General features: G+C 36.1%; 1 protein-coding gene and 1 pseudogene across 4 annotated transcripts in view; both read right to left on the reverse strand.

The window, feature by feature from the left end:
- The window catches only part of FGD4 (FYVE, RhoGEF and PH domain containing 4), a 169,196-nt gene that overhangs the window by 54,353 nt on the left and 86,984 nt on the right, over window positions 1-27,859 (reverse strand). Inside the window, exon 1 of one of the 4 annotated variants that reach the window (XM_039882341.1) lies at window positions 18,699-19,363. The exons of the other annotated variants lie outside the window; for them this stretch is intronic. Coding sequence (XP_039738275.1) covers window positions 18,699-18,789 — 91 coding nt within the window. The 5' untranslated portion in view covers window positions 18,790-19,363. Of the gene's footprint in view, window positions 1-18,698; window positions 19,364-27,859 lie in introns of those variants that run through there. 4 annotated transcript variants of the gene reach the window in all.
- On the reverse strand, window positions 14,176-14,294 carry LOC120618823 (uncharacterized; annotated as a pseudogene).

Raw genomic sequence — 27,859 nt, forward strand, 5'->3', positions numbered from 1 at the left:
CTCTCTCTCTCTCTCTCTCTCTCTCTCTCTCTCCCCCTTCCTTGCAGGGCCACAGAAAGGGCAGAAGGCAGCTGCTATGATGCAGACCAAGCAGGGTAAGGAGAGGACCAGAGGGCCCCAGCACTAATCTGTTAAAAACATTCCTTTCCAGCATTCAGTCAGTGAGCAACTCAAAAGAACAAAGCAGGAAAGCACTAACATGGCAGCTGACCTAAAGACTCTATGAGAATAGCTCAATTAGAAAGGAATAAATAAACACACCACTCTCACTTACTAGCTTACTCAGATTCCAATATATATAAATGAATATCTATGTTTTCTAAAAGAAAAAAAAAAAATGTGAGATTATATGGATAACACTGTCACATATTTACAACTCAAAAGCCCCAAATATGCTTTAAAACATTACAATACATCATGATAGATAGATGGAGAATAGGTCTATTTTTTGTTTCTGACATAAGTTAAATGTTGAATTTCAGAGACTTTTTAAGAAATCACATGCCAATGTTTTCTCTTTATACGCATATTAAATTTCCGTTTCTTCTAGTTGACATGGTGATATTAACAACAGTCTGGACCTTGCTTAGGAGAAAATAAAATTTCTACCACTAAATAAAAGCATGCCATTTAAGAAACTATGATTTGCTTAAAAAACAAAGAGTTTCGTTTTCACAGAATTCAAATATCTATAAAAAGAACTATTAGAGATAAAACGCCTTTATTATTTAAAACAAGAAAAGCTAATAAAACCTAATCAACTAGTCTATTGACTAAAACAATTCCCTTTTAGTTCAATTGAATATTAAATAATATTGATTAAACACCACACTACTGCTTTATTTTCTGTGCTCTCCTTAAAATTTGTCTTGATAAAAGAAATTTGAAAAGATATTAACAGTTTCAAATATTGTCTAAGAAGTTATTAGAGACCCAGTGCTAAAACAAATGAAATAAATGACACCATTCTGCTAAAATGGGCTGCCAGCTGGAGTAAGCATTATTTTGCCAAAATCTTGGCAAAGATTTATGGAAGATTATTTGACAGGATATTATTAAAATTATAAACAGAAGAAAAATAAGTTCAAATTTTTAAATGTGTGATATTATCTTCTTTCTTGGAAAAACTGTGTGAATTAGGCAAAATACATCCCTAAAATCTACTGCATATGATCAAACCACTTAAAGCCTTTTTAGGGGCATGAGGGTGTTTGCTCCACAGTGATCCTAGGAACGGTTTAGTAATCCCATAGGGCACCTGCTGGGGTCTAGTGAAGGACAGCCTTGGGGCAGAAACAGTGAAAAACCACAGCCCCACTACAAATCAGAGGCACTCTCCTGTGACTACAAAAAAATGAGACACTGTGAAAGCAAGAAAGCAGCTTTAGAGGCAATTTAAAGCAACAAAACTATAAAAAGTCGGCAGCTAATAGGTTAAATGAGGAAACAAATTATTAAATTGAACCTTAAAAAACAGATCGCTGTTGCTATTAAAAGACGAAACGACTTTAATAACTAGCCTATTTAGAAACAAAGCATGTCTTAAATGAATAACAATATGAAATTGAAAACTAGGTACTTAATTTCTGGAGAGCAAACTTTCAAGTAATGGTGGGTTTTACAAGTGTCATTTATGAGCGAATATCTCACATGAATGTGCTGAAAAGCCTTCAGTAAGAGGTCAACTATAAATCCATTTTCTTATAAATCCATTAAAGTCACAATTACAAATCTTTTGCTCATAACAATGAATCTATAGCCAGAAACTTAATTTCAGATCGGTGTTTAAAATCAGTCTCCAAACTTTAGCCAATATCACAAAGCCTGAAAATAGGGTAAAAGACAGAAAACACATTCTTAAAGGTTTTTTTTAAAGTGATGACAAATATGTTGAACAGAGACTATATATGGCTGCAAAGCTAAAAATATTTACTATCTGGCCTTTTATAGGAAAAGTTAGCTGAACACTGGTCTAGGCCAAACACATCAAGATAAAGGAAGATTGCCTAAAAGATGCACTATTTCATTAAATACTTCATCTCCTAACAGCTTAGATACTAGCAATAAAAAGTTAAACTTCTTTTTGCTTGTTTATGACTGACTCAGCCTACTCACATTTGCAGACAATCCTTATTTGGGTGCCAGTTGCAAAACAGGGAATTGAAATCAAAATTGTATCCAGATGATCCACCCGTTCAAGAAAATTTATATTAACTATACAAGCTTTCAGATTCCAATTTACCAAGAAAAACCAGAAGGAGTGATTAAACAGTTATCTTGGACACAGATACAACTAGTTACATTATGTTCACATTGGGGAAGGAGTCTTAATTATATACTGTCTTTTTTTGAGAAATAGTCATCTTTTCAGCCACTGGTCCTAATCATTTTGAATTCTTCTGTCTTGGGGTTACTCACTGGAATGTCTAGACATATGCTAACCATAGGGGCTCCTCAGATATTCTAAAATACTCTCAAATAATCCAGCCTCACCTTTGACTGCATAAGGCCCCCTGTTCCAACTGGAGGCCCCCTGTTCCAACTGCCCTTACGGCTTAACTTTTATTTATCTGTCTTCTTTTGCAGGACACTTATGAGTGGCAGATAAAACCTGACTGGTTTAGGGTGATTTTGTTTCCTATTTGCAAAACTTTAATGTTGGGCTGTTATGTTTCACCAAATCATCATTGAATAGCTCTTTCACATTTTAAAGTTGAAGTTACTCTTTGGGCATCCATTCCAAAGCAAGGCCCACTCAGTTCTCTGATTCTTCAAGCCTGATCTCTTGCCATGGTATCCAAGACCTCAGATCACATTTTTTATGTCCATACTGCCTCACCCATTCATAACTTCTCGCCCAACTGCACCAAGTCTCTAGCCCAGAAGATCTCAATGGATTCCACCCGTTGGGACAAGGGGATCTCTTGGATTTAAGAACACAGAAGTAGTTTTCTTTTAAAATAATCTTTTCAGTAGTACATTGTCCAGAAGTAAAGTGATACCTTAAAAAAATAAAACAACTTTATTCTGAAATAATTTTAAAGTTACAAAAGAGCTACTATACTCAGGTTCCAGAATTTAGGCTCTTAAAAACTAAGGTATATTTATCAAAACTAAGAATTTAATATTGATACAATACTAAACCGCTGATTTCATTCAGATGTCACCAATTTTTTCATAAACATCCTTTTTCTGTTACAAGATCCAATCCAAGACATCATGCTGCATTTAGTTTTTATTGTCTCACTCAGTGTACTCCGATCTGTGAGTCACTCAGTCTTTGTTCGTCTTGCATGATCTTGGCACTTTTAAAGGTCAAGCATTTTGTAGAATACTCCTCAAACTGGGCATATATGTGCAATGAAATATTATTCAGCCTTAAAGAGGAAGGAAATTCTGATGAATGCTACAACATGGTTGACCTCAAGTCTATGAGGCTAAGTGAAACAAGCCAGTTAAAAAAAATAAAAATACTGTAAAATTCTACATATATGAGGTACATAGAGTAGTCAAAATCAGAGACAAAAGTAGGATGGTAGTTGCCAGAGACTGGGGGGATGTGAGAATGGGAAGTTATTGTTTAATGGGTACAGAGTTTCAGCTTTGCAAGATGAAAAGAGTTCTGTGGATGGACAGTTGTCATGACAGCACAACAATGTGAATGTACTTAATGCCAATGAACTACACACTGAAAATGGTTAAGCTGGTCAACTTTGCTATGCATTTTTAACATATTTAAATTTTTAAAATTAAACAAGCATCTCTACTAGGATGTCTAAGAGCTATCACACACTCAGCATATCCAAATCTAAGTTCCTCATCTCCCAACTCTCACCCAAAACCAACTGCCTTCACAGTCTTCTCCATCTCAGTTAATGGCAATTTCATCTATGCTTAGGGTGACAAGCATCCTCATACTCCACATCCTATTCATCGAGAAATTCTGTTCACTCTACCATCTACCACACCACCTCCACTGCTATTATTTTGGCATAAATGACCACAATCTTTAACTGGATCTCAGCAAGACTCTCCACCTGGTCTCCCTGTTCCTACCCTTGCTCCCGGTACAGTCCATATTTTCAACCAGGACCAGAGAGATCCATTTTATAACCCAAGTCAGATCATGTCACCCCTGTGTTTAAAATTTTCCAATGGCTTTACATTTCACTAAGAGTGAAAACTCAGCTCTTTTACAGCAGCTGCAGGCTCTGCGTGACCTGGTCTTAGTCCTCCTACCGATGACCTCAGTGTCAGTATTGCCCCATTGCTCACTCCACTCAATCACTCTAGTCTCTTTGCTGTTCCTCAAATGGGCCACACATACCATAGGGCCTTAGGTCTAGCTATTGTCAATATGAGCTACCCTGCCAACTCTATCTAATATAAGTGCTACTCATCATATTTTACAGATTTTTTTTTCCCTAAAGCACTTATCGCTGTCTAACAGGCTACATTATTTTGTTTGTTGTTTATTGTCTGTCTCCCCTGGTTAGAATGTAGGCTCTGAGAAGGCAATGATCTTTGTTTTCTGATGTACCCCAGTGGCATCACTGTCATGTGTAGGCAGATGCTCAACAAATATTTGTTGAACAAATGAATTCTAGGTACCTGAGGCAAGTTCCTCTTCATTTGTCTTCATTCTTGGTTGCTATTTCATGAGAGATGTTTTCTAAATTCCAACAATAACAAAATATGTAGCTATTTTAGAGCCCATTCTATATAAAATTCTAAACATTTCCATTCTTATCAAAATTTTGAAACATTCAAGGTTATTTATACACAAATTCTAAATATCTAGAAAAAAACTTGTACTCAAGTAATCTTCCTTACAACCCAGCAGATTTCTAGACATCTGGAATTACGGGATCCAGATGTTTGTCTTGACAAAAACAGCAGCAGCCAAAAATCCCAGCAACTGAAATGTTAACATTTATTATAATCTGTAATTTTATTTACAAGTACTAGAGTCACTAACTAAAATGCACTATAGGCTGCCAATGTTTCAGATTCATCCTCTGATGCTACCTAAAATTACGGAATGTTAAACTGTCAGGAAAAGCAAATTGCTGGAGATCTTTAAAGTTCAAAAGCAATATGAAATCAAAATAAGCCTTGAAAGTAGGAAACTACAGATATTTAACATTTTTAAAGGTTCCACAGTGGAATGGCACCAATATAATGCATAAGAAGGTAATTGTTACTATTATGTCATTCTTAAGCAAATGCAACATGTGTATGTATGCAATGAGATAAAAGAAATGTGCAGCCTCTAAAAGCACAAAAATAATTTGTTTACAAACTAAAAATATTTATTTTCCTTGAAATATGAAACATGCTCCACAATTATTTACTGAATGAATTTTTTTTGCTACCCAGAAGAGATGAAAAGGATAACAACACAATTTCTAAAGAATGCTTATGTCTGTGGTCCCTTAAAAGTTTGAATTCCGTTGGTTAAACTGAAACACCTTTCACTAAGCTTGTCAGACTTCCAGTTTTGAGTAGGTGCTCACAGATGAGATCCATGGCCATAATGCCTGTTATGTTGGAGACTACATATATCACTACCATTTGAACGTGGGCTCTAGGGGTCTGAACCCCTGCTCTTCACTATCAGGGTGACCGTTTGTTATGTACCATGAATCCCTGCATAGAAAGTTGTTAAAAGTGTACTTTCCATGATGACATCTGGATTGGTACTGGGACCGGCTTAGTCAATGTGTTCTGCTGTGCCTTGGTTTGGTGTTATTTTAGTTGGAGACTGAACTGCCTCCAGAATCTCCAAGTTGGGAAGGGAACCGGAGGTAGCTTTCCCACCCCCAACCATGCACACTAACTGAGGTTCCCCGTTTGGCTACATTCAACTAAGAATGTTAGTCAAGATTACAAAAAATTCTTGCTATTAAAAGCACAAAAATTACTCTGTAGCCATGGCTAGAGTGGAAGGTGGGGGTTGAGAAAAACCACAAACAATTACATGTGTTTCTCTGTGTTTACTTGCAAAGGGTGGCTCTAGTTGACATCTTTGAGTTGGAGGTTCATAGCCTGCTGTGCTTTATCTGATACATTGTTTCTAATTTATAGCAACACCCATTTTCTTGGTTCCTTCTACTGATAAGCATAACTAAGTGGGAGAAACTGGATCTTAAATTTATGGAAACACTCTGTGTTACTGTTGTGCCAGTGATGAGAAATGTCTCTGAGAAGCTGCCTATTCATGCAATCAAATAACTGCTGGGTTTTGAAGCCATCACACTTTTGCCAGAACCTAAAATTCATGAGTTTTAAGCTTTGATATCAATAAATATACCACAAAGATCTCTAGGTATGTTACTGTGCACATGGACCTGATAACTAATGTTAGATTTCCCTGATATGACCATCTGTATCAAAAGGGCAGCTCAGATGCTATGCACATGCACACCTACACAGCTTTCCTTGATCTCCAGAAGCATGTCATCTGGCTGTTTCTATGCCAACTGTACTAGTTATTGTATATTACTAAGTACTAAATATACCCTTACAGCAATTTAAACATTCTTCAGTGCACCTCAGTTATATAACTATCATTTTATTTGCCTAGGTTCAAATCCTGGCTTTTCCATTTACTAGCTGGGTGACTGATTGACTTTCCATTATTTATAAGTATATGGCCTGGTCCATCAACCATGAATCTCATATTCACTAAAGGTGACAACAATGTTAGTAATAAAAAAATGACGTCTGACATTGGGAGAATTCACTGAAGTTTAATCCCAAAATGATTTAATCATATTGTTCACTCTTTATACCATGACTGTAAATATGTGTCTTGGAATCAAGAAGCTTTTTTCATTTTTCCTCCATTTGACATTTCTTCATTTGATATTAATCACAATTACTGGTTTTGACAATGAGTCATTTCCAGAAAAGCACATTTAAGTGTTTATGACCTCTTAAAGAAACTCAGTATTTAATTTTAAGAGCTCTCATCTTTATACTTCTCCAAAGTACATGCTGTCCTGTAAGGACTGAGGATAGCTAATAATCAACTGCAAAGAGAGTAATAAAACCTATCAAACGTCTACTTGATTCCACTGTTTGTTGTTGTTGTTGTTGTTGTTCCTACTTAAACGTATTGAGTGATAACTCTTTAATTAAAAGTGCCAGGTACTCTAATTATTGAGGACAGGAGGACAAATAAGACATAATCCTCACCCTCATGTAATTCATGGTTTAAAGGGGGAATGAGATGTACAGTTCCATAGGTATGTGGAACACCCACCTTCCCCTCCCACCACCACTCCTTGCTAACTGTGGTTAGAAGCAACTGTACCAGTTCACGCACAGGGGAAGAACCTGCACTGTGGTAATGGCTAAAGGTAACAAGGAGAAATGGCTATGGAACATACTGAGGTGAAAGTTGGTAGAGGACTGGCTGAGGGAGGGATAGAAAGTAATAAAGAATGATGCTTACTTAGGCATCTGACTAACATGACATGGAAACAGTACCTTTCACTTTAAGAATGCAAGAACAGCTTTGTATATGGTAAGTTTCAGGAGCCTGTGAGACTGTCTAGAATGAACAATTTGCCCTGCTATTCATTAGGTTCAGCCATCCCTAAACACTCTATCAGCTCCATTTTTCAATCACATTATTCAAGTTTTCAGATATATTCCCTTTGGTATTTTCTTTACAATATCAGTCCATTGCCTTTTAATGGAGGATGGAAAAGCCTATTTGCCTGATGCAGAGCCAACTGTACAGAGGTTCTGACTTTTGGGGGTGGGGGGGTGCGGGCAGGCTGTCTTAGTAATTGTGGATTAAATTACTTCTCCTTCTTTCTGTAAGAACTGATATCCTTAATTTTACTTATAGTAGTAACAAATATCAGTTAAATGATTACGCTGGAGAGAGAAAAAAGCACCTACTAAGATCCTGAAGAACAGTTTTTGGGTGTTGGCTGGTTCCTTCAGGACTACGCAGAGTTCAGAGCAGCCCGTTAAAGAGCCCAGGTGAAAAGTCACACACTGAAATATATGCTGACTTTTCCCCCTATTGAAGAGTTGCACGGATGCATTAATTCAACAATCTTCACAGCTCACGCCACATGCCCTAGGGAAACTTCTGCCAAAGTGTGTTCTGTGAAACAGAGAACTACTAGCAATAGGATCCCTCATCTTCCCCATCCACCTCCCCCGCCACAAAGGATCATGATTCTATATGAAAGATGTAACCTGCCAAATTTACAGTTTCATCTTCTACACTCAAGATGCCAGTGAGCATATTAGAGGCTGTGAAAAGCCCTGTAGTAGAAAAACCTTTTTAACTTTGAACTCAGTGTGTGGCCAGGAAACCTTTCCATCATGGATTAAGTACAAGTCAATATCTCGTGGAGCTAGTGTGTCTTGGAACACATTTTGGGAAAAGGCGCCCCTCGGGACTCCTTCCCACGTCCTGTCAGCTATTGCTTTGGCTATTTCCCACACTTCGCCATTTCCATTACTGGCTTCTTGCTCCTGACTTTCCGATAATCACCTTGGCTGCCCTCATGACCCTGGATCTCAAATATGAACCAAAACTCTGACCTGCCCTTGGATTTTGGACGTGACCCTGCTGCACCCAGCTTTGAGGCTTCACAATCCCACAATGCGCTGGCCACAAAAGCTGCACCAGGGGCAGGCCCAGAACGCTTGGGTTCCGCTTGTGAAGCCTAAAACTGAAATAGCCTTTGGCTTAAAAAAGTCAGGTGAAATCGCATTCTATAATTCTGCCAGTCCACTGTCTCTCTGTCCTCTCTACCTCCCTCCTCCTCTCAGCTGCAAATCCACAGCCTAGCAGACTTGGAGGCATACAACTCTGTAACACAGAAAAATCTCCAAGGGGACTTCTTAAAGTGATTATAAAATGAAATGTGAGGTATTATAAATAATTAACAATGCAGAGAAGAGTCATGTGTGAATAATGCAGGCAGTTTTATTTCATTGAGACAAGTATTTTAAGAATGTATGTATTTGCTCCCTTTTGCCAAGGGCTCCACTGACCACTACAAGTATTATAGCGATCTTAAATCCAAATGAATTGAAATATTGTTTTAAGAAATTAAACACTCTGAATGTAAAAGCACATCACTGGCCTTTCATTCTGCAGAGTCTCAAACAGACATAACTGTTCCTTTGCTCTGTGACCTCTGTGGGTTTAAACCCCAAAATCAGGCAAAAACAACAACAACAACAACAAAAAACACTTTATTTGATAAGAAGCTTGACTTCCTTCTGAAGACTTATAACCCATATACCAACAGGATAGCAGAACAGGGAAAAACAACTAGTTTTCAAAATTGCCTTTTCTCAACAGATTTGTTCTGTAGACACCAAGAGAAGTTTGTATAAACACAGTGCAGTGCAAGCTTCAAACAGGGATACACAGACCCTAAGAGACATGTCCTTGAGTTACATATACCCAAAAATATTTATCCTGAATGTCCCCAAAATATTAATAATCATAACTTGGGATTCCACAATGCTGCAAAACTTACACTATTAACAACAAATTTGCTTGCAAACACTACTAATGTTCTTATTACTATTAGTAATGATGGTAGTAATACAATCTAATGACATTTGTTTATTCTGTGCCAAGCATGTAACTATTTGCTCCTCTCAAAAATCCTATAAGATAAAGTAAGGCAAACATTTTTATGTCCATTATAAAGAAGAGTAAACCGAAGTGGTGTTAAGGGATGAGGCTGATATTTGATGTCACATCTACGTATAGTTCGTAAGTATCTCTGGACAGGGACTCTAACTCATAATCCTTTGGCTTTTACTCAGCAGGTAACCAAGTGATTCGAATATTACAGCTATTTGCCCTGACCCTATGCCTCTATTTCAGCCAATACTAAGCAACCAAAAGCTTCAAAATACCCAAGATGACACACACACACACAAATCCAATTTAAGAAATATGGGATAAAGATGTGAATCTGGATTTGGGGTAACTAAACAGATCAAGGCAGAGATCCAGACTTCCAGACTTCCTTGCCTCTTCTCAGCTATGAATCTGCTTGCTTGTTCTTCGTTCTTCAGATTTCTGATCTCCTTGCTCTACTGAGGCCAATAGGGCCTCTCCATTATAGACTCTTACACATTCTCTCCAGAAACCAATGGGCATGTTCCCATAGGTTCACTCCATGCTAGTCTGGTCCTAGTTAGCTCTGCACACGGCTGTCGGTCCTGCTCAGCTTAACCCAGACCTCTTCAAGAAGAGGTCAGAAAAGTCCTCATGAGGCACTTTCACATAGATCATACCACATTTCACCTTCAGCATCCATAAAAGGTATGTAGGACAGCTATCCACATATTATAGTTGAGGAAAGTAAGGTTGATAATGGGGTAAAGCCAAGAGTCACACCATGGCTTTTGATTTCAAGGTCAATGCTTTTTCCACTACAACTGTTGTCAGGCCCGCTGTGTTTTGCACTGGAAATGGGCTTGTGATCTGGAGTTGCATTTCCAGTATCTCTAGAGCTGTGAGGACCCACCAGTATTTTCTCTGTTTTGCCAAAGACTCCACTCACTACGTACAAGCACAATAGTGATCTTAAAATCAAATCAATTGAAGTATTGTTTTGAGAGACTACAAATACTCTTTACATCATTAACAAAACCCTAGTCACAAACACAAGTTTAAGAAATACTTTTGAGTTTTTAAATAAAGGCTTAGAATTTGCTCTAGGAAATTAGGACAATAACAAATGTCCTCAAAGCAAATTAAATCTCTATTCGCTTCAAGAGCTCTACCGAATCCAGCAATTATATAACCTGCTACAGACGTCTAAGAACCAAGGTGCATTTCTTCTCCATAGCTGAAATATATGCTGACTTTTCCCCCTATTGAAAGACTAGTTATAAGGGTGGGCTGGAGATAAGAGAAGAAAGGTTAAGAGTTGCACGGATGCATTAATTCAACAAGCATTTATTTAGCACCTTACAAGGATCACTGACAGGATCAGTAAGTGCCAGGCACTGTGTAGGATCAGTTAGAGCCTCAATTTGCTCTCAGGACTAAGATTAAAATACTCCTCAATCAGAGGACTGCAAACTACAGCCCATGAGTCCCTCTGTGGGAAGATTAAAATATACCTGAATTGAATGTCTGCAATCCACAGCTCACAGGCCAGATTTGGTCAATAAAATTGTATTGGAATACAGCTACATTCATTTTTTTACATATTGTGCATGATGCTTTTCACTAAATTGTCAGAGCTGAGTAGTGGAAACAGAAACCATATGGCCCGCAAAACCTAAAATATTTATAATCTGGCCCTTTACAGAAACAGTGTGCAGAACTTGACCTAAATAATCAAGGCAACGAACCATGGATTAGTGCTAGAAGCGCGATAACACTATTCTTATATTACTATACAGTAGTATATTAGTACTATAATTTTCCAGAACCAGTCTTAGTTCTGTCCCCAGTTAGCAATGTGACCTTGGGCAAGCAGAAATCTCTAGGTTTCAGAGAACTCATTGGCAACATCATGGCACAGCTGATCAAGCACATCTGGGCTTACAGCTGACTCTAGAGTCTATTTGTTAAATTAACACTGTTATAGGGCATGATCTTTAGTTTCTTATTGATTTAAATCCCACATGCCTAGTGTGCTATTCATTCAGTTCTCTTTCTAATATTTTTAGCAAAAATTATCTTCCCCAGCTATCTACTGCATGTGAACCAGAGTCAACAGGTCATGCTTCTTGGTCAGTGGTTTTCAACCATGAATCACCTGTGGAGCTTTAAAAAAGAAAACTACAATACCTGGGCTGTATCCCAAACCAATGAAATCACAATCTCTAGGGGATGGGGCCCAGGTATCACTGTGTTTTAAAGCTTCCTAGGCGATTCCAACGTGCAGTCAAGGTTGAGAACCACCATTCTTGGTGTCATGTTAACAGGCTTGGAACAGATTGGTATTTGCAGTGGAAGGTGTATGAAATGAATTCTGTGATTTTTAAACTGTTAAAGTTCCACCAAAATTATATCCTAAAATGGGGATACCATGATGACTTAATAAAATTTTAATAGACATGATTTAGGTTCACAGCATCAACTGACTCCTGTTTAAGTCACAGACAATACTTTTATGTCAAGCGTGAGGCCCTCCTCACCATGTGGTAGGTAAAGTATGATTCTCTGATTTTAGAATCCTCTTCTAAAAATAACCTAGACATCCTCTGGTTTATATGAAGAGCTACCAATTAGGAACCTTGATCATTCAAAATAGGGAGATTGTTTCTGACTGATGGAGTATAAGTATGAAAAGCTCTGCAATGAAAGAAGAGACTTCTGAAACAATAAAATCTAAAAATGTTATTGACTCTATAAACTCTGAAATAAAAACAGATGTAAGAAAAGAACTTGAAAGGCAAAAGATAGCTGTTGTTTTTTTTTTTCCTAAGAGCTATAGCCAACTCATTCACTCAAGATGTCTGGTTTATAAATTAACAGAGTCTTGGCTTTTTCTCTTCCTCCTACCCACTGCCAAACTATTTTCCATTTATTCACAATAAATTTATCCACAGACCCAGAATGGAGAAAATCAAACTGGCCAATGTTTCATAAGGTTGGAAAAGGATATTGCTAAAACCAAACAGAATTGTTTTTAACTGTCTTAATTGCAAGCAACCCAGAACAGGCTACTGTTTCTCTTCACAAAAAGGAATATACGTGCTTTTCATAAGCAAATCCTTTCTGACCCTGATTTTCATTAGTTCTGTAACCAATTCTCTGTTATTTTTCTGAACTTGATTTATCTAAACCTGATTCCCAGCAGCTAAAGCATTACAGCCTAATACTCTGTAAACTAATTTCTATTTCTGCCTACTTCATATTGCCTATTTAAAATTACTGGTCGATGTCCACTTCTCAGTCCACTGTCCTCCAACACTTCGTTTTGCATTTATTGACACTGTTCATTCACTGTTCAAACCTAATCTTAGTTCTATGTCAATAATGGAGAAAATGAACTCTACCAAGTAGGAAAAATTCCTTAGGGCCAGCCAGTCCTTCATCTCGAAAGCTAGTTTATTTTAACCGCACCAATTTTATCACTGTAGTCCATGGCCAACCTGCTGTGAGAAGGAAGGCTATGCTTATCTGGGAAGTGAATTTTTTTCACTAGGAAAAAATAGGGTGGATTAGAAAAACTATAGGTTGAAAGGGCAAAGTTACAACATGATCATTTACTTCCTTTGTGACCATGGGGAAGTTATTTAACTTCCTTCTAAGAGCAATTTTTACTGCTATAGTGTCATTGTTTAGGTACTGGTCACAGGTAGGTGGATGTAGATTTCTAGATGCTTCTATTTGACTGGTAGCAATTTTAAAAAACATATCTGACAACATAGGTGGCTTTCTAAAAAGGGCTTGCTGACGGCCTCTATTCTTGTCCCAATATTCCTTTTTAATTTGATACTCTCTCCTTTAAGACAAACAATAATACAAATCCCATTTTCCTAAAATGTTAATATTTAACAGCCTTCGAATATTAGATATTTGCTTTCCTTACTCCTTGCTGTGAAATCAGACCAGCAGGCCTCGTATTTTTCCCCTGGCTAGATTCTAGACCAGAAGCACAATAGCATTGTGTGTTCAGCTTCTAACAGTGTAGGGGATTGTTTCAGTCATACAAAACTTAAACAAATCCTGCATCTAGCTTATCTTTTTTTTCTTTCTGTCTGACAGAGGAAGTTAGGAAGAAAAATAAGCCAACTCATCAAAATAACCACTTTGCTAATTCTGAATTTTAAAACTGCTCTATATAGTCATGTTTGGTTAAGTATAATATGATTGCTCCTACAAAGAAAATGTTTATTTTATTTGTTCAATGATGAAGCCAATCTTATTACTCCCCCTCTTAAAATCCTGTAATGGAACTGCAGAACCTGCAGGAGAAAAAAAACCTAATTTGCATAAAGGATCCTTTGCTATCAGACATCAACCTACCTTCATATCTACCTACTCAAGCCATGCACCCCTAATGTTCTAGCCACATTCTAATCTTCTCTATTCCTGGAACACATTTTTATTTTGTTTTATTTATTTTATATTTTTAGGCGAGGCAACCCTTGGTTGACCTCACAGATTACAAGGATCTTGTCAGCTTACAATCCCTTATTTTTTATTTTTTATGCCTACAGCATCTGGCCTTCCTAGGTGATCTCCCATCCAAGTACTAACCCAGCCCAACCCTGCTTAGCTTCCGAGATCAGACGGGATTGGGCTTGTTCAGGGTGGCATGGCTGTAGACTCCTGGAACACATTATACTCCTATTCTGTGTCTCTGTCTGTTTTTACCTGTGTTGGTTCCCTTAGCTTGATAGTCTTTCTTTAAACACATTCCAATGTCATCTTTTTTGAGGACATTTCCTTGATTCAAAATCAGTTGCCCTTCCTTTTCTATTTCTAAACACATATTTTGTACCTCTACTGTGACATTTGTCATGCACAGTTACTGCTTTTAGATGTTCATGGTGGAAACAGACTTAAATATCCTTGAAAACAGGAGTATTAAAGGTTTTAGAATCGAGTCCAGTAAACAGTTATATTTCCTGTTTCTCAGCATGTCTCATTACCACTGTCCTATGTCTAATAAGTTAATCCATCTTGGACTAAAAAGGTATACAAAATATCTTCTTTGCTCAATATTCTTGTTCACTATTTTGCTAATTTATACTCTAAAGTAGCAACTCTGATGGAAGTCATTCAAGGAAAAAATTTATTGGGCAATGTTAAAAGAGAAGAACTGATATTCCATGTAAATTGGTAACTCTACCAGTTCAATCAACAGTCATGAGAGGGCTCATATGTACAAAAATCTCAAAAATAGTCATTTCCACATTGTATATTCCTTTTTACTATATACTCGAAATAGATGTCATATTTCTAAGAAGTTGTGTGATCTAATGTGTCATTATTATTCAGATCAAGCATATTATCATATAGCAAATAATAGTTCACAAAATTTAACTGCTGGTACAAAATTTTAAATGCAGGTCAATTTCCAATTATCCAGATAAACTTAGAAAAAAATTGTATGAAGTATAAATATCTAATTCTCACATTTTAATCCATGCACTTATTTTCTACACAATTCAAGTTTTACAAGAACTCTTAAAAGGAAACATATTTATACTTCGGGAAAATTTCAGAGTTAAATACCTTACACACAAGAGAAAAAAAGTGGGGAGTACACTCTTAATACATAGCAAAACAATTTTTAAATAATTTTCCTACACCTTCCTACAATTTTCTCCAAGCAGACAAACTGTTCCCCAAATTTCTTGGTCTCGTGTGCCACAACTTCTCCCATCCATTTTCTTCTCTCCCAACAGAGCCCCAAAATTCATAATCCAAAACTGTTTTTTGAGCCTATCCATAGACTCCAGTCTCACTATCTACCCTCCTTAGTCACAGTACTTTATAATTGTGATCAACTCAGCTTCTCGGGCCAATGAGAAGAAACTCATTACTCAGATTCTGCACAGCAAGAGAGACCAGAAACTAATAAGCAGAATATTTACTCTTTAAAAGAGAATTAAGGGGAAGAAATGGAGAACCCTATAAATATTTATAATTTGTTACCTTCTCTTATATTCCTGTTCACTTAGCTTTAAATTTACAAACTGAAAAGGTCTATGAATATTAGAAATGTATCCATTCATACAACAAATATTAATCAGGTACTCAGTATATATCAGTTACTTTTCTAGACCCTAGAGATACAGCACTGAACTGTGCAACAATAACAACAAAAATTTACATAACGTGCTAGATGGTATAAAGTGCTATGAGGAAAATAAAGCTGAGTAAAGGAGATAGAAAGTGCTGTTGGGTGAGGGACTGCTATTATTTATCAGGAGTTCAAGGAAGGCTTCCCTGAACAGGTGACAGTTGAGTAGAGACATGAACAGAGTGAGGCACACAAATATTTGGAGGATTAGCATTTCAAGCAAAGTATAAAACTACAAAATCCTAACAGGAGCGCAGATGATGTGTTCAAAGAGAAATAAGGAAGACAACGCAGACGAGAATGTGCAGGGATCATACCTGGCACTGAGGTCAGAGAGCTAACAGAAAGGGCCTTGCATAACACTGACAGGACCGAGGCTTTTTCTTTGAGAGAGATGGAATCCACTGAAGGGGTGCGAGCAGGGGAGTGACGATTCCCTGTTTTCTGTTTTTAAAGGAGCACTGGGGCTGTTGGGTAGAGAACAGACCTCATAGGGTCAGTGGTAGATAGGAAGCTACTAAATAATCTAAGGAAAAGTTGAATGTGGCTTGAACCAGGGTAGCAGCAGTGGAGGCATAAGATATGGTCAATTTGATACCTCTTAAATCAGGATTTGTTTACAGACTGGATGTGTAAAAAATATTCAATGAAGACGAAAGTGTTTGGCCTGAGCATAAGAAATAACTATTGTTATGTAATGACACGGAGAAGACTGAGATCACAATGACTTAGGGTTTTTATTTTTTGTTTAAAACTAAAAACAAATCTTGTTTGTATTCATTTTCTAAAAGGGAGAAAGAATGGTTTTCCCCAAGTCAGGTTTTAATAATCACCATGTAGAATGACCAACTTCCATGACTAATACTATTTTTCTTCTCAAAGGTGTTTTGCTTTGCCAGCTTCAACATATGACCAACCAACTACAGACCCTGCGTCAATCATTAAAACACACACACACACATCTGATCTAAGCAGGGCTTAACAGGCACTGTGTTAGGGGATCAGTCAGAGAACATATTTAAATCAGGATGAAGACCTTTAAAAATATATTTCGGACCAATGAAAGTTCACTCCCTATTTTATAAAGAAGAAAGAACACAGAGAGTAGAGATGATTATTAGAGAGTAGATCAGACAGGGGGGCAGGGATGGATAGGTCTCCTAGCACCTAGGAAAAGGCCATTTTACTTTTGGGATGAACATTGTTCTCATGTTTAAGGAGAGTTGGTCAAATTTAAATCTTAATCTTGGATTGCAGTTTACGTTACATAGAGTTTGAATGAATACCACAGACCATGTTATCATCTCTATGAAGACTAAACGATACTTCCCATTGAGTCATTCAGTATATTATTTTTCACTGTTCAGTTTTCATGTGTTTCCCTACAAGCACAGGTTTTAAAAAGGAAAGTTTCTCCAAGTCATTAAAAAAAAGATAAAACTTTTACAAATAACATGAACACTAACTATGCATATTTAAGAGTTTTTCTTAGGCAACTTAGGCAATAAAATAACCCAATACTATGGACAGGAAGTGCTACATTAATGTATTTTTAGTTTGCAAACTTTAAAAGGAACTTCTAAAGCCCACATTATTGTAGTGGTCACCCACAACAGAGTTGTCTCTTATTGCAGAAAATTCTCCAGTTGAGAGCTGCCTTCTAGAGGAAATACCAATTCTCTCCAATCATACCTAACTATTTGAGGATAGAATAAGAAGGGAAAGAAGCTGTTTCAGGGAAAGAGAACTTCACTGAAAGAGAAAGAAAATACCTCCCTTTTGCCACTGTAAAAATTTTCATAGAATGCAATGGTAAACCATGGAGAGATCATACAAACCTTGAACTTTATGCAAGAATGATGGAACTCCTGAAAAAGGAATCAAGGCTTCTGCCTGGACGATGGAGGAAGCCAGGGCAGGCATAGACTGAGACACTCAATCTCTAGCAAGGGCTAGAGCCTGGGAAAAGCGCCAGCAGAGGCTATGCAGCTGCAGAGGGAACTTCAGCTTCCCGCTGCGGTGCTGTGACCAACCCCACCCTTGAGATTCTACTCGGAGTGCAAGTCCCCCCAAGACCAAAAGAAGGAAATAGTGACACCACAAGAAAGAGCATCTTGGTAACTCTGAAGCCTGCCTGTTTGGTTTGTCTTTTTTTAGCAGTGTAGACATTCTTCAGGAAGGTTTATATTGTGTAGAAACAACGGGAAAATTGTTACACGTAATGAACCCATTTCATTTTTTAAAAATATTTTTAGCAGAAATTTCCTGTCACATGATTAGATTTCTACCACACAGTAGCATTTCATTTGTCTTTGATACACTGTAGAATAATGAAAGAAAAATAGTGGCTTAATACCACTAACAATTTCAAATAACAAATCCATGCCAGTCTCTACAATGTTATCTTATATGGAAAAACAAGTCACACACACATCCCTGAATTTTGCTAAAAGAAGAAGACTGGGATGGATGGGACTTTTCTGTTTGAACAGAACAGCGTTCTATGCTGTAGCACTAGAAAAGCATTAGTGCTAAACATTTCTTAGCTTTGTTCAACGCCAGAAATAGAAGGGAAAAAAAGAAAGAAAAATTTTGCTTCCTTTCTCTGCATTCCTCTTTGGTGACTGAATTTTCAAACTTTTCTAAATGTTACTAATGAGTCAGAGAAACAGAACTATTAAACAAAGTTGTATTTTGCAAGCCCAGAAGAAGCCTCCTGGAACAGTCAAACCCCATGAATATAGTACATATTTTTAATGTTAAAGGTGGAAAATAATGTGAATCTTATTCTTAACTTCAAACCAAAACCAAACTCTGTCAATTTGATGTTCCTCGGCGTGCCGTATTATACACTAACCCCCACACACTGAAAAAAAAAAAGAAAAGAAAACATAAAATACACTAGAAAATGAAACCACTTACCTTGATCAGTGGACATGATTTCACATATACTGATAAATAGTCTACTCTGGTTTGATAAGAAAATATTTGGCTTTAGTCTTTTAAAGTTCATGTGATAAAATCTCACTCCTGGCTTTGAAGCCTCCGGTATTGGAGATCATACAGCTCAGCCAGGAGTTCTGATCCCAGCACTTTATACTTTAGGGCATTCTTAAACCTCACTGCTCAAAGACAACCTCATGCATAATATGCCACACCTCCCCAGAGGAAGGGCTGCTGCAGTGTTTTTCATGAGACCAAGTATAGGAAGATGGAGAGACTTCTATTTATTACAGTAAAGTAAACAACAACAGAGGCACATGGAAGCTTCAAATGCACTGGAAACACATTGGGGAATAGGATGGTTTATAAACTGACTAATTCCTTAACCATTAGTAATGCTCTAAAAAGGCCAACAAGAAAACAGTTTGTTTCCACTTTAACTGAGTCCATGCCCTGGACCACAGAGGTTACAGAGTCAGGATTTACAGGCTTAAGATGTTAAAATGCTGTTATAAATGATCTCAAATGCTACTCTGCCACTTCTGTCTTTCCATTTTAGTACAGCTCATTGATCTTGATAAATCAATAGTGCAGAGCAAATAAATACTACCATAAATTTCCTAAGAAAACCAAGCTCTACATGTTATTTCAGAACGTTAACTGGTTAAATATTTAGTACTTATTTTTATATACCTTTGTAAGTTTATATCATTTGATTTTTGATATTTAAAAATTTTCTCAGAGCCCTTAAAAATGAGAAAAATGTCAATTAAAATATTTATAAAATCACAATAAAGTAACTTGGCTATAGACATCGCTCCCATGGTAAGTAACAACCTCTCCAACCCCTTCCTCGGTGTCCAGATGCAGTGGTTCTCAGACTGTAGTGAGCACCAGGTCCCCTGCGTGGCCTTTTCACACATATTGCCTGGTCCCATTTCCAGAACTGAATTTAATCGGTCTGTGGTGGAGTCCCAGAATTTGCATTTCTTACAATCTTCCAGGAAATGCTGACATTGCTTTCTGGGACTGCACTTCAGGGAACACACTAGGAGAACCACTGGGGTACAGACTTGCTGGTTTGGAGTCGACGACCTGAAGCTCTGGCTCAACTGCCCCTGCTTGGGAATCGCTTTGAGTCAGGGCAGGGGACAACACTCATGATGAGGTATGAGGCTGGCTTATGTATACATGCGAACAGGACTCATAATAAGGAAGTGGGGTTATCAACTTGATAATTCTTAATAAATATGTTTGCATATTAGGCATGAATAGGTTTTACAACTAACCTTCAAAGAATAGACAAAGAGAAAAGAGGTCAAAGAAAAAACTGAATTGTCTTTTTTATTTCCCTCACAAACCCTACCTGTGTGTTTAAATTTCACTGTGGCAGGAAAACTGTTTATATTTCATTCCAAGACCACTCAGCCTTTACAAGGCTCAGTAATGTAAAAAACAGAATGTTTTCCTGTCATAAAAATGCCCCAACTTCTGTGCTTCCTGAGCTTTGATAGCAATGTTTATAACCTCGGGTTTGGTTTTCAAACAAATACCTTTTCTTTTTTTATAGCTAACATTTACTTTGTGCCAGGTGCTACATTAAGCACTTTCCATGCAGCATTTCATTAAATACTCACTGTAAGCTCATAATAATTTATCAGTATCTTACAGAAGAGAACCTTCTGTAAAAGGAATAATACAGGTAAGGTAAGAAATAGTAATTTAGTGTCATTTTGCAGAATAAAAATCTAAATGTAAAAGGTTAAAAATCTTGGCCCATAACACTTGTGAAATAATAACCTTTAAGAAATTTAATTCACTTTTATACAATAAATTAAGAAATAATGGAATACACTTTTGAATCTTTATAGATGAGAACTAGAAAACCAAAACACGATTTGCAGCTAGAAAGTGATAATTAAAATAAAACATAACTACTATCATTGACTCTCATTGTCCATAAATGGATAATCTGCAATTATATTCAGCATCCACCACAAACTCGTAACTAAATTCCAAGTTTCCCAATAGTAGCCATAGCAGCTTCTTATAAAGTTAAACATACTTTCATGACCCAGCAATCACATTCCTAGATACTTTACCCAAGCGAAATGTATCATTAACACGAAAGCCTGTACATGAATGTTTACAGATGCTTTATTCACAATCACCAAAAGCTGAAAACACCCAATTGTCCTTCAATTAGCAACTGGATAAGCAAACTATGGTAAATCCATGCAAAGGCATAACACTTAAGCAATAACAAGGAGTGAGCTGACACATGTGCATTAGAAAGAAGGCAATTTAAAAGGCTACATAGATATTATTCCACATGACATTGTGAAAAAGGCAATAAAATAGATCTAAGGCTGTGGGGAGTATGAGGAGGGACTGACTGACTGATTACAAAAGGCCATGACAGAATTTTTGAAGGTGATCAGATTGTTCTACATACTCATTGTGGTGGTGGTTACATGACTGTATGCATTTGTCAAAATTCAGAATTGTTCCCTAAAGAGGATAAATTTTACTGCACATAAATTATGCCTTAAATTTAAAAAAATCGAGCAGCAATTTAAAGTGCAATAAAAGCAATTTATTCTTTAACCCATTTCCCATTTGCCCAGAGAATACTCACAGGCAGTGCTTATGGCTGCAGTGTTTACCCTGAGATAACTCATGGATTACAGTCCTAACCTTACCCGCAAAGTTTGCCACGAAACATCCTGCTTTTATTATTATTTTCACATCGCTCTAATATATTGATAGTCTTTGGAAACAAATGACATCATTCTATTTACAGCATTCTGTTTTAAGTAGTGGTATTTTCCATTTATAAAATACAGTAACTCTCAATCGCTGAAAATGTCAATCCTAGAAAATGTAGCATTCCTACACGTAATATTAATATCATTCTCAGTTGTTAGCCAAAGATTCATTTGATGAATTCGGTTTATGTATACATTTCTGTTACATTAGGATTAGAGACGAGTTCTGTTTAGAAATAACTCCAAGAAAAGTTTTCATATTTTATTTTCACATTGAAAACCAGTCAGATTTGCTTCAGCCTCAATAAGCATGTTTATGTAAAATTAAATGAATGCTGGCAGCAAGCCGCGCTTTTCTTTTCTCTAAACGGGAAATGGGTTAACAAGCAAAAGGCTATGAAATGAATGGTTTGTTTTGGATAACGTAAACTCAAAACTAAATGATTTTTGGTACATCTATTGCCATTCTCATCAACAGTAGAGATAATCACTGGGTCACTGTATTTGTTTCCCGTGATTTAAAAAAAATCTTGACAGACTTGTTTAACACAGAGGAGCAGGTAAACACTGTGCTCACCTCCTCCCACGACCACATCAAAATTACAACTAAATTATAGAACAACCACCCTGGAGAACCGTCTGAAGACTAGCTGAACAGAACTCTTATAGCTGAAGATATTAAGAAATCACATCGAGATTGAATGTCAACTGTAATTGAAAAATAGAAAATAAAAAAATCTCGAAAAATTCGAGTGACCTAATTAGCTCCTCAAAGTCCATTTGTGAACAGTGAAGTTTATGATAGTATAATTAAAAGGATCTTTCAAATAAATGTTTAGGTAATTTAGTTAATTTAGTAAAAGATTACTTGTCATAGATATCAGTCCTGAAAAATATCAAAAATCTATCCTAACCGACTCTCAGCTATTCTCAAAACACCCTGTGCACTGAAGACTTAATGGGCTGTGTTCTTGCTTTTATGCTTCTTCTCCTAGTAGAGCAGTTTATTTCTTTACAAATACTGTTGAATAAGGAATTTAGAAAGTTCTTCTAAACATTCACACGGTATTTTTTTCATTATATTGAATTTAGTTTACTTTTTATTAAAGCTTACCTGTATTATCTTTAATAGCTTAACATTTCTAATCGAAATAACCTAAAACAAAAATTTTACCACACAACCTGTGCTTCCTGAATTAAAATTTATTAATCAACAATGTTTTAAAAAAAGGTATGGGAGTTACTAAGTAGTCTGCCCTGTCATTTTTATTTAAAACAAGCTGGCACATCATCTGTCATATAATTGAAAACTTTCATGTACCCATGACGAAGTTGGCTTTACTAATTATTTACTAATACACATATTTTGGCAATAAAATAACAGAACACTTATACCAAATGAATGTTATTATTTCACTTTTTTCAGAGAGAACAAAGAATAGGAAAAAAATAATTGAAGTATTGTTGACTTTCAGTTAGCAACTAAGGAGTAAAGTTCTCAGACTGTTTCTCCAATATTGTTTAACTGAAAGGCAGTCTTCATTTTCTTAGAGTAAAACTAAACTGAATCTTAACTCATTTTGTACTCTTTAATCTTCTAATGACAATCTAATAAAATCCAAGAACAATTTGGTATTTTGATGATTCCTTCATTGGCTTTAAAAAATTTTTAATTAAAAAAAAATAACCAATAATTTCTGTTTTACATGTTTGCAAGCCTCGATGAAGTGAGGCCTGGAAATTCTTTAAAATGCCAGGTAAATCCTGTTACTTGAATATTTCTGTACCAAACTATTTTTATACAGATCTTCAAAGTAAGCCTATTATCCCTGGATCTCTATTCCTTAATAAAAATGTTTTTAATATTTTAATATAAATGTTTTATATTAATTCTTTAGTTAGACGTTTGAAGTCCCAACCATGTAGTACTGTTCAAGTAGACAGTATTTCTTAAACTGGGGTTTCTGGATGGATGACACAATCTTAAACTGCTGCCCATTGTGGGTTCTAGTTCTATTCCATTACTCTTCCACTTTGAAAGACAATGAATAGAAAGCTTCGCATCTTTCTAATGACATGTGACTAGGGATAATTTGTATATTTCAGGTATATGACTTAGCAGAAACGTTATATCTGAAATATTATCTGATTTTAACAATTCTCTTCTAATAAAATATAGATAATCCTAGAAATAAAATCACTCCTTCTTAATCTAAATTATGGAATTGATTCCCATGCCCCAATTTATAGCCTGTCTGATCTTGTCTGTATGGATTTCCTGCATCATACCATTCATTCTATGTGTTCAAATACAGAGCTCAGTAGTAAGCACACTTTAAATTGGTGATATATCTTTTCCTTTGGCATTTCCCCCTATCGCGGTCTACTCTTTTCTCTAAGTCTGGCATGTTTTTTCTTTCTTTCTTTCTTTCTTTTTTTACTAATCCCAGGTAACTGATAGTATATAAAGTTAAAGCAGAAACAAAGTGAATGGATAAAGATGGTGTTTATCGACCTTTATCATTTTTACAGAATTTCTTTGGATTCTACTTGATCAATGTCAAGTAACCACCCTGCACTGGAAGAGCTATGTATTTCCTGTAAGTAAATCATATTCACTTCGTCAAGTAGTTAATTTTAAGATTTTAAATTCTATAACTCTAATCTTGACACCACCTAGATTTCCACCTTCCCTCCTCAAAATTCTTAAGTGAAAATATTCTTAGCTCTCATAATATCTTCATTAAAGAACATATACAAAGCACTTACTACCATGCTGGGCAAACAATAGATGTTCATTTCTCTTTTCCACTCAATCCCTATCACAGGTCTTCCACCTCATAATAAGAGTCACTCTTTACAAATGCTTTCTCTAGCAATTTAGTGTCTTCTTTCATTTATACCTATCATGACAATGTCTACCTGTAGGGTTATAGAGCTGAGGTTGCCATCTATTGTGAGCAGTATATTATGCCAACTATGTAATGGGTATAGAATTTCAGTAGGGGAAGATCGAAGAGTTCCAGAGATGGATGGTGGTGATGCTGGTAGAATAAGTGAATACTAACATCACTGAATTGTACACTTAAAAATGGCTAAAATGATCAATTTTATGTGTATTTTACCACAATAAAAAATTACTGCAATTACATTTTCTGCCACCAGTTTATGCTACCCAACCTATCCCTGCTGTGCCCCAATCTATCTGTTCATGCTTATGAATTTACTATCATAGACTCTTTTCTGCCTGTACTGTTCCTTTGCATTCTTCTCTTCCTTATCTTCTCTAAGCAACTGACCTACTTGAGGGCTGCAATCCTCCACTGTACAGAAAATTCTAAAACATCAATTTCTAGTACCAACTTATTTTTTCAGCTTCACATTCTCATTTCCACATGTCTGGAAACTATTTCCTTTATTGGAGAAGGGAAGTTTGAACTCCATCTTGAGGATAAGTGCAATTTCATTAGGCAGCGAAAGGAGAGAAAGGATCGTATTTTAGGTCTGCAGTGAGAAAAATCTGTGGCAGATTTTCAAACTTCATTACAGCCTGCAGAACTGTTCACCACTTACCAGTTGGTAACTTTGATGGCTGCTTGCTGCACTTAGAATGAAATCCAAATTCCATATAAGGGCTGAAGGCTCTGGCCCCCACTTACCTTCTTAGCCTCATCTCTTGCCACTGTGCTTTCAAAATATGTTCCCAAACCCTGTTCCCTCTATCAATCATCGGTTTTGAGAAAGAAGTCAAGAAAAATGTTTTCTTTTCATAAATTTCCACAGGAACCTAACTATTATTTTTTCCAACTTTGAAATAATCATGTAGCTTCCAGAAAAGGCTCCTCTGAGACTTTAAGAAAATAAAACTTAGGCTTTGCTCTTGCCAGGTCAGATAAAGGGTAATAAAGCACATCCAGCTACTTGCTACTAACTTGGGAGAAAAGAAGAACTTCCATTTCTTTTTTTGATTAGCTGCCTCATCCAGATTTCTTTTAATTACTGTCTTCCTTTCCCCAAGACCCCAATGCACAGTTTGTTAGTGTAACAGCAGCCACTTAGGCCTTTTGCGTTAGCCCAAATGTTCGTAAGAACAAACTTAGAATGTGGATACCCTAAATATAAACAGCACCATCCTGTCTTTGCAAATCATCCACTCTACTTATTTCTATCCTTTCGTCCCACAGATAATGACACACTTAAAGATGCACTCTCCTTTCTGATGCAATGTCAGAGTATATTATAGAAGTGAGAAAATTCTAAAGAAAGACTATTAGTAGTGGATCTAGATTTTGGTAAACTTTTAGAAAACTAATATAAACTTTTATCTAAGCTATTATCTTTGTGGTAGGAAATAAAAGCAAGGAAAAAACAGGAATTAAAACAACAACAACAAAAAACAGCCCATTTCCATCATATGGGCTGTAACTGATAAATGGGTACTTGATAAATTATAAATTTACTTGCTTGAAATTTTCACATTATTATTCTAGCAACATAGATAGTGAACTTTACCAATAATGATGAAACAGAAATAGGTTTTCAATATTACACTAAGGACTATAAAATATTCATATAGTCTTTAAGACTTATTTGTACATTAATCACTAGAATTCAAATAATCTTATATTAGTAAAAATAGCATATATTTATACTCTACACAGGGTAGCAAAGGCAAACATATTTAGCATTTAGGCAGACCACACAAATGGGTAAGGATACAGGTTTAAACAATATATATTAAGAGTTACTTATGGCAAACTGGAGAATAATTTTTTGAATTTAAATTTTAAAACTCAAAAACATTGGGTAGGTCAAAGAAAACTTTGAGCTATCAGTTTGAGATCCCTCTTAAGATTGTTTTATCTGTTTATTTACAAAGAATTATTGAGCCTACATGGGACTCAACACTTTACACGGCACACTGCTAAGTACCTGGGAATTTTTTGGAAAGTCTTGACCATCACTTTCCTAGAATCTCATTTTCCTTCAGCCACACTATCTTTTTGAGTTCTTATGGCCTCAAGGTCTTCACATATGACTAATCTCACTATCCCCTATGGATTACCTTTAAACACTTATTTATACCTATAATTAAATAAATGTTCATGCAATGTCTGTGTTTAGCATTTGTTGTCCTTACTATTTGCAAAGCTCCTGGAAAGCAAGGACCATGACTGTCCCATGCATTATTACGGATCCTGGGCACACTGTGTCAGACACTTAATACAATCTCATTAAATGGTTCTCTTTCCAAGAATTCAAAGGGAGAGCAAGTAACAAGTAAAATGGTGAGAGGTTTGGCTAGGGCCCTGTTACTGTTATAAGTGTATAGAGGAGGGTCAGAAAAGGCTTTCTGGAACAATGATCTTCTAACTTTTAGTGACACATCCCTCTCAGTATGAAATCTGGATGTTGCACTCGTAAGTATGTATGTATGCATGCATGAACGCATCTATGTATAAGTTAAATACAACTATTACTTCAATACAATGCATACTGTAAAACACAAAAATAGAACATAAAATAGGATGAGGTAAAGACATGCTATTTTTGAGAAAACATGTATTTCAATCTGTTCTTTTTTTAAAATTTTGGTTAACTATTTCATGATATAGCCATTTGAAAGAACAGATCAAAGTCAGTTTACTTCCATATAGGGTTTTAATGATTGCCCTAGCTGAGAAAGAGTCATTGTTCTAAGACATATATCATTGACTCCATTTACTAAATAATGATATACATTTTTAAATGACATCTACCAATTATGCAAAGGTTTTCTTTGAAATTCTTATGGTAAATTTAAATTTCCATCTGCCTTGATGTCTTAAGTGTGATATATATATTTTTTATTTTTGAAAATCTGGTCTAAAACCTACTAAAACTATTTCAAAAATTTTAAAACAAGGCTAAAGAGATCTGTATTTAAATTTGAATGTGTGCACAGAAATGAGGCTTTAAATTTTTTTTTTAAAAAAGATACACATATCAATTCTGGTGATAAAATTACACAATAATGGAAATATTTCCAAACCGTCATTTAAAAATGCTCAGTCCCGAGTGCCCTTTTCTTCTGCTCATTCAAATCTCACTGTTACCTCAGAAGGACAGGTTGTGTTTATTTTTTCAAATATATCTCCTGGTATGAACCTGCTAAATATGTACTGATAAACATTTGTCTTCACATGAAGTGTTAGTGAATGGGGAACACTTGTGCATTTTTTTTTTTTTGTAAAAGAAAAGATAAAATCTTTGTTCTGATAACTCATTTAAGTACAGTGCCATTATATAATCTATAAATCTCTGGGTGGTACAAAAGATGTTCACTTTTTTCCAAGTAGTCCCAGAATTCCACTATCTAAAATAATGTAATTG

This window comes from Pteropus medius, unplaced genomic scaffold (genome assembly GCF_902729225.1).
Source record: "Pteropus medius unplaced genomic scaffold, Ma_sr-lr_union100, whole genome shotgun sequence".
Taxonomy (NCBI): Eukaryota; Metazoa; Chordata; class Mammalia; order Chiroptera; family Pteropodidae; genus Pteropus; species Pteropus medius.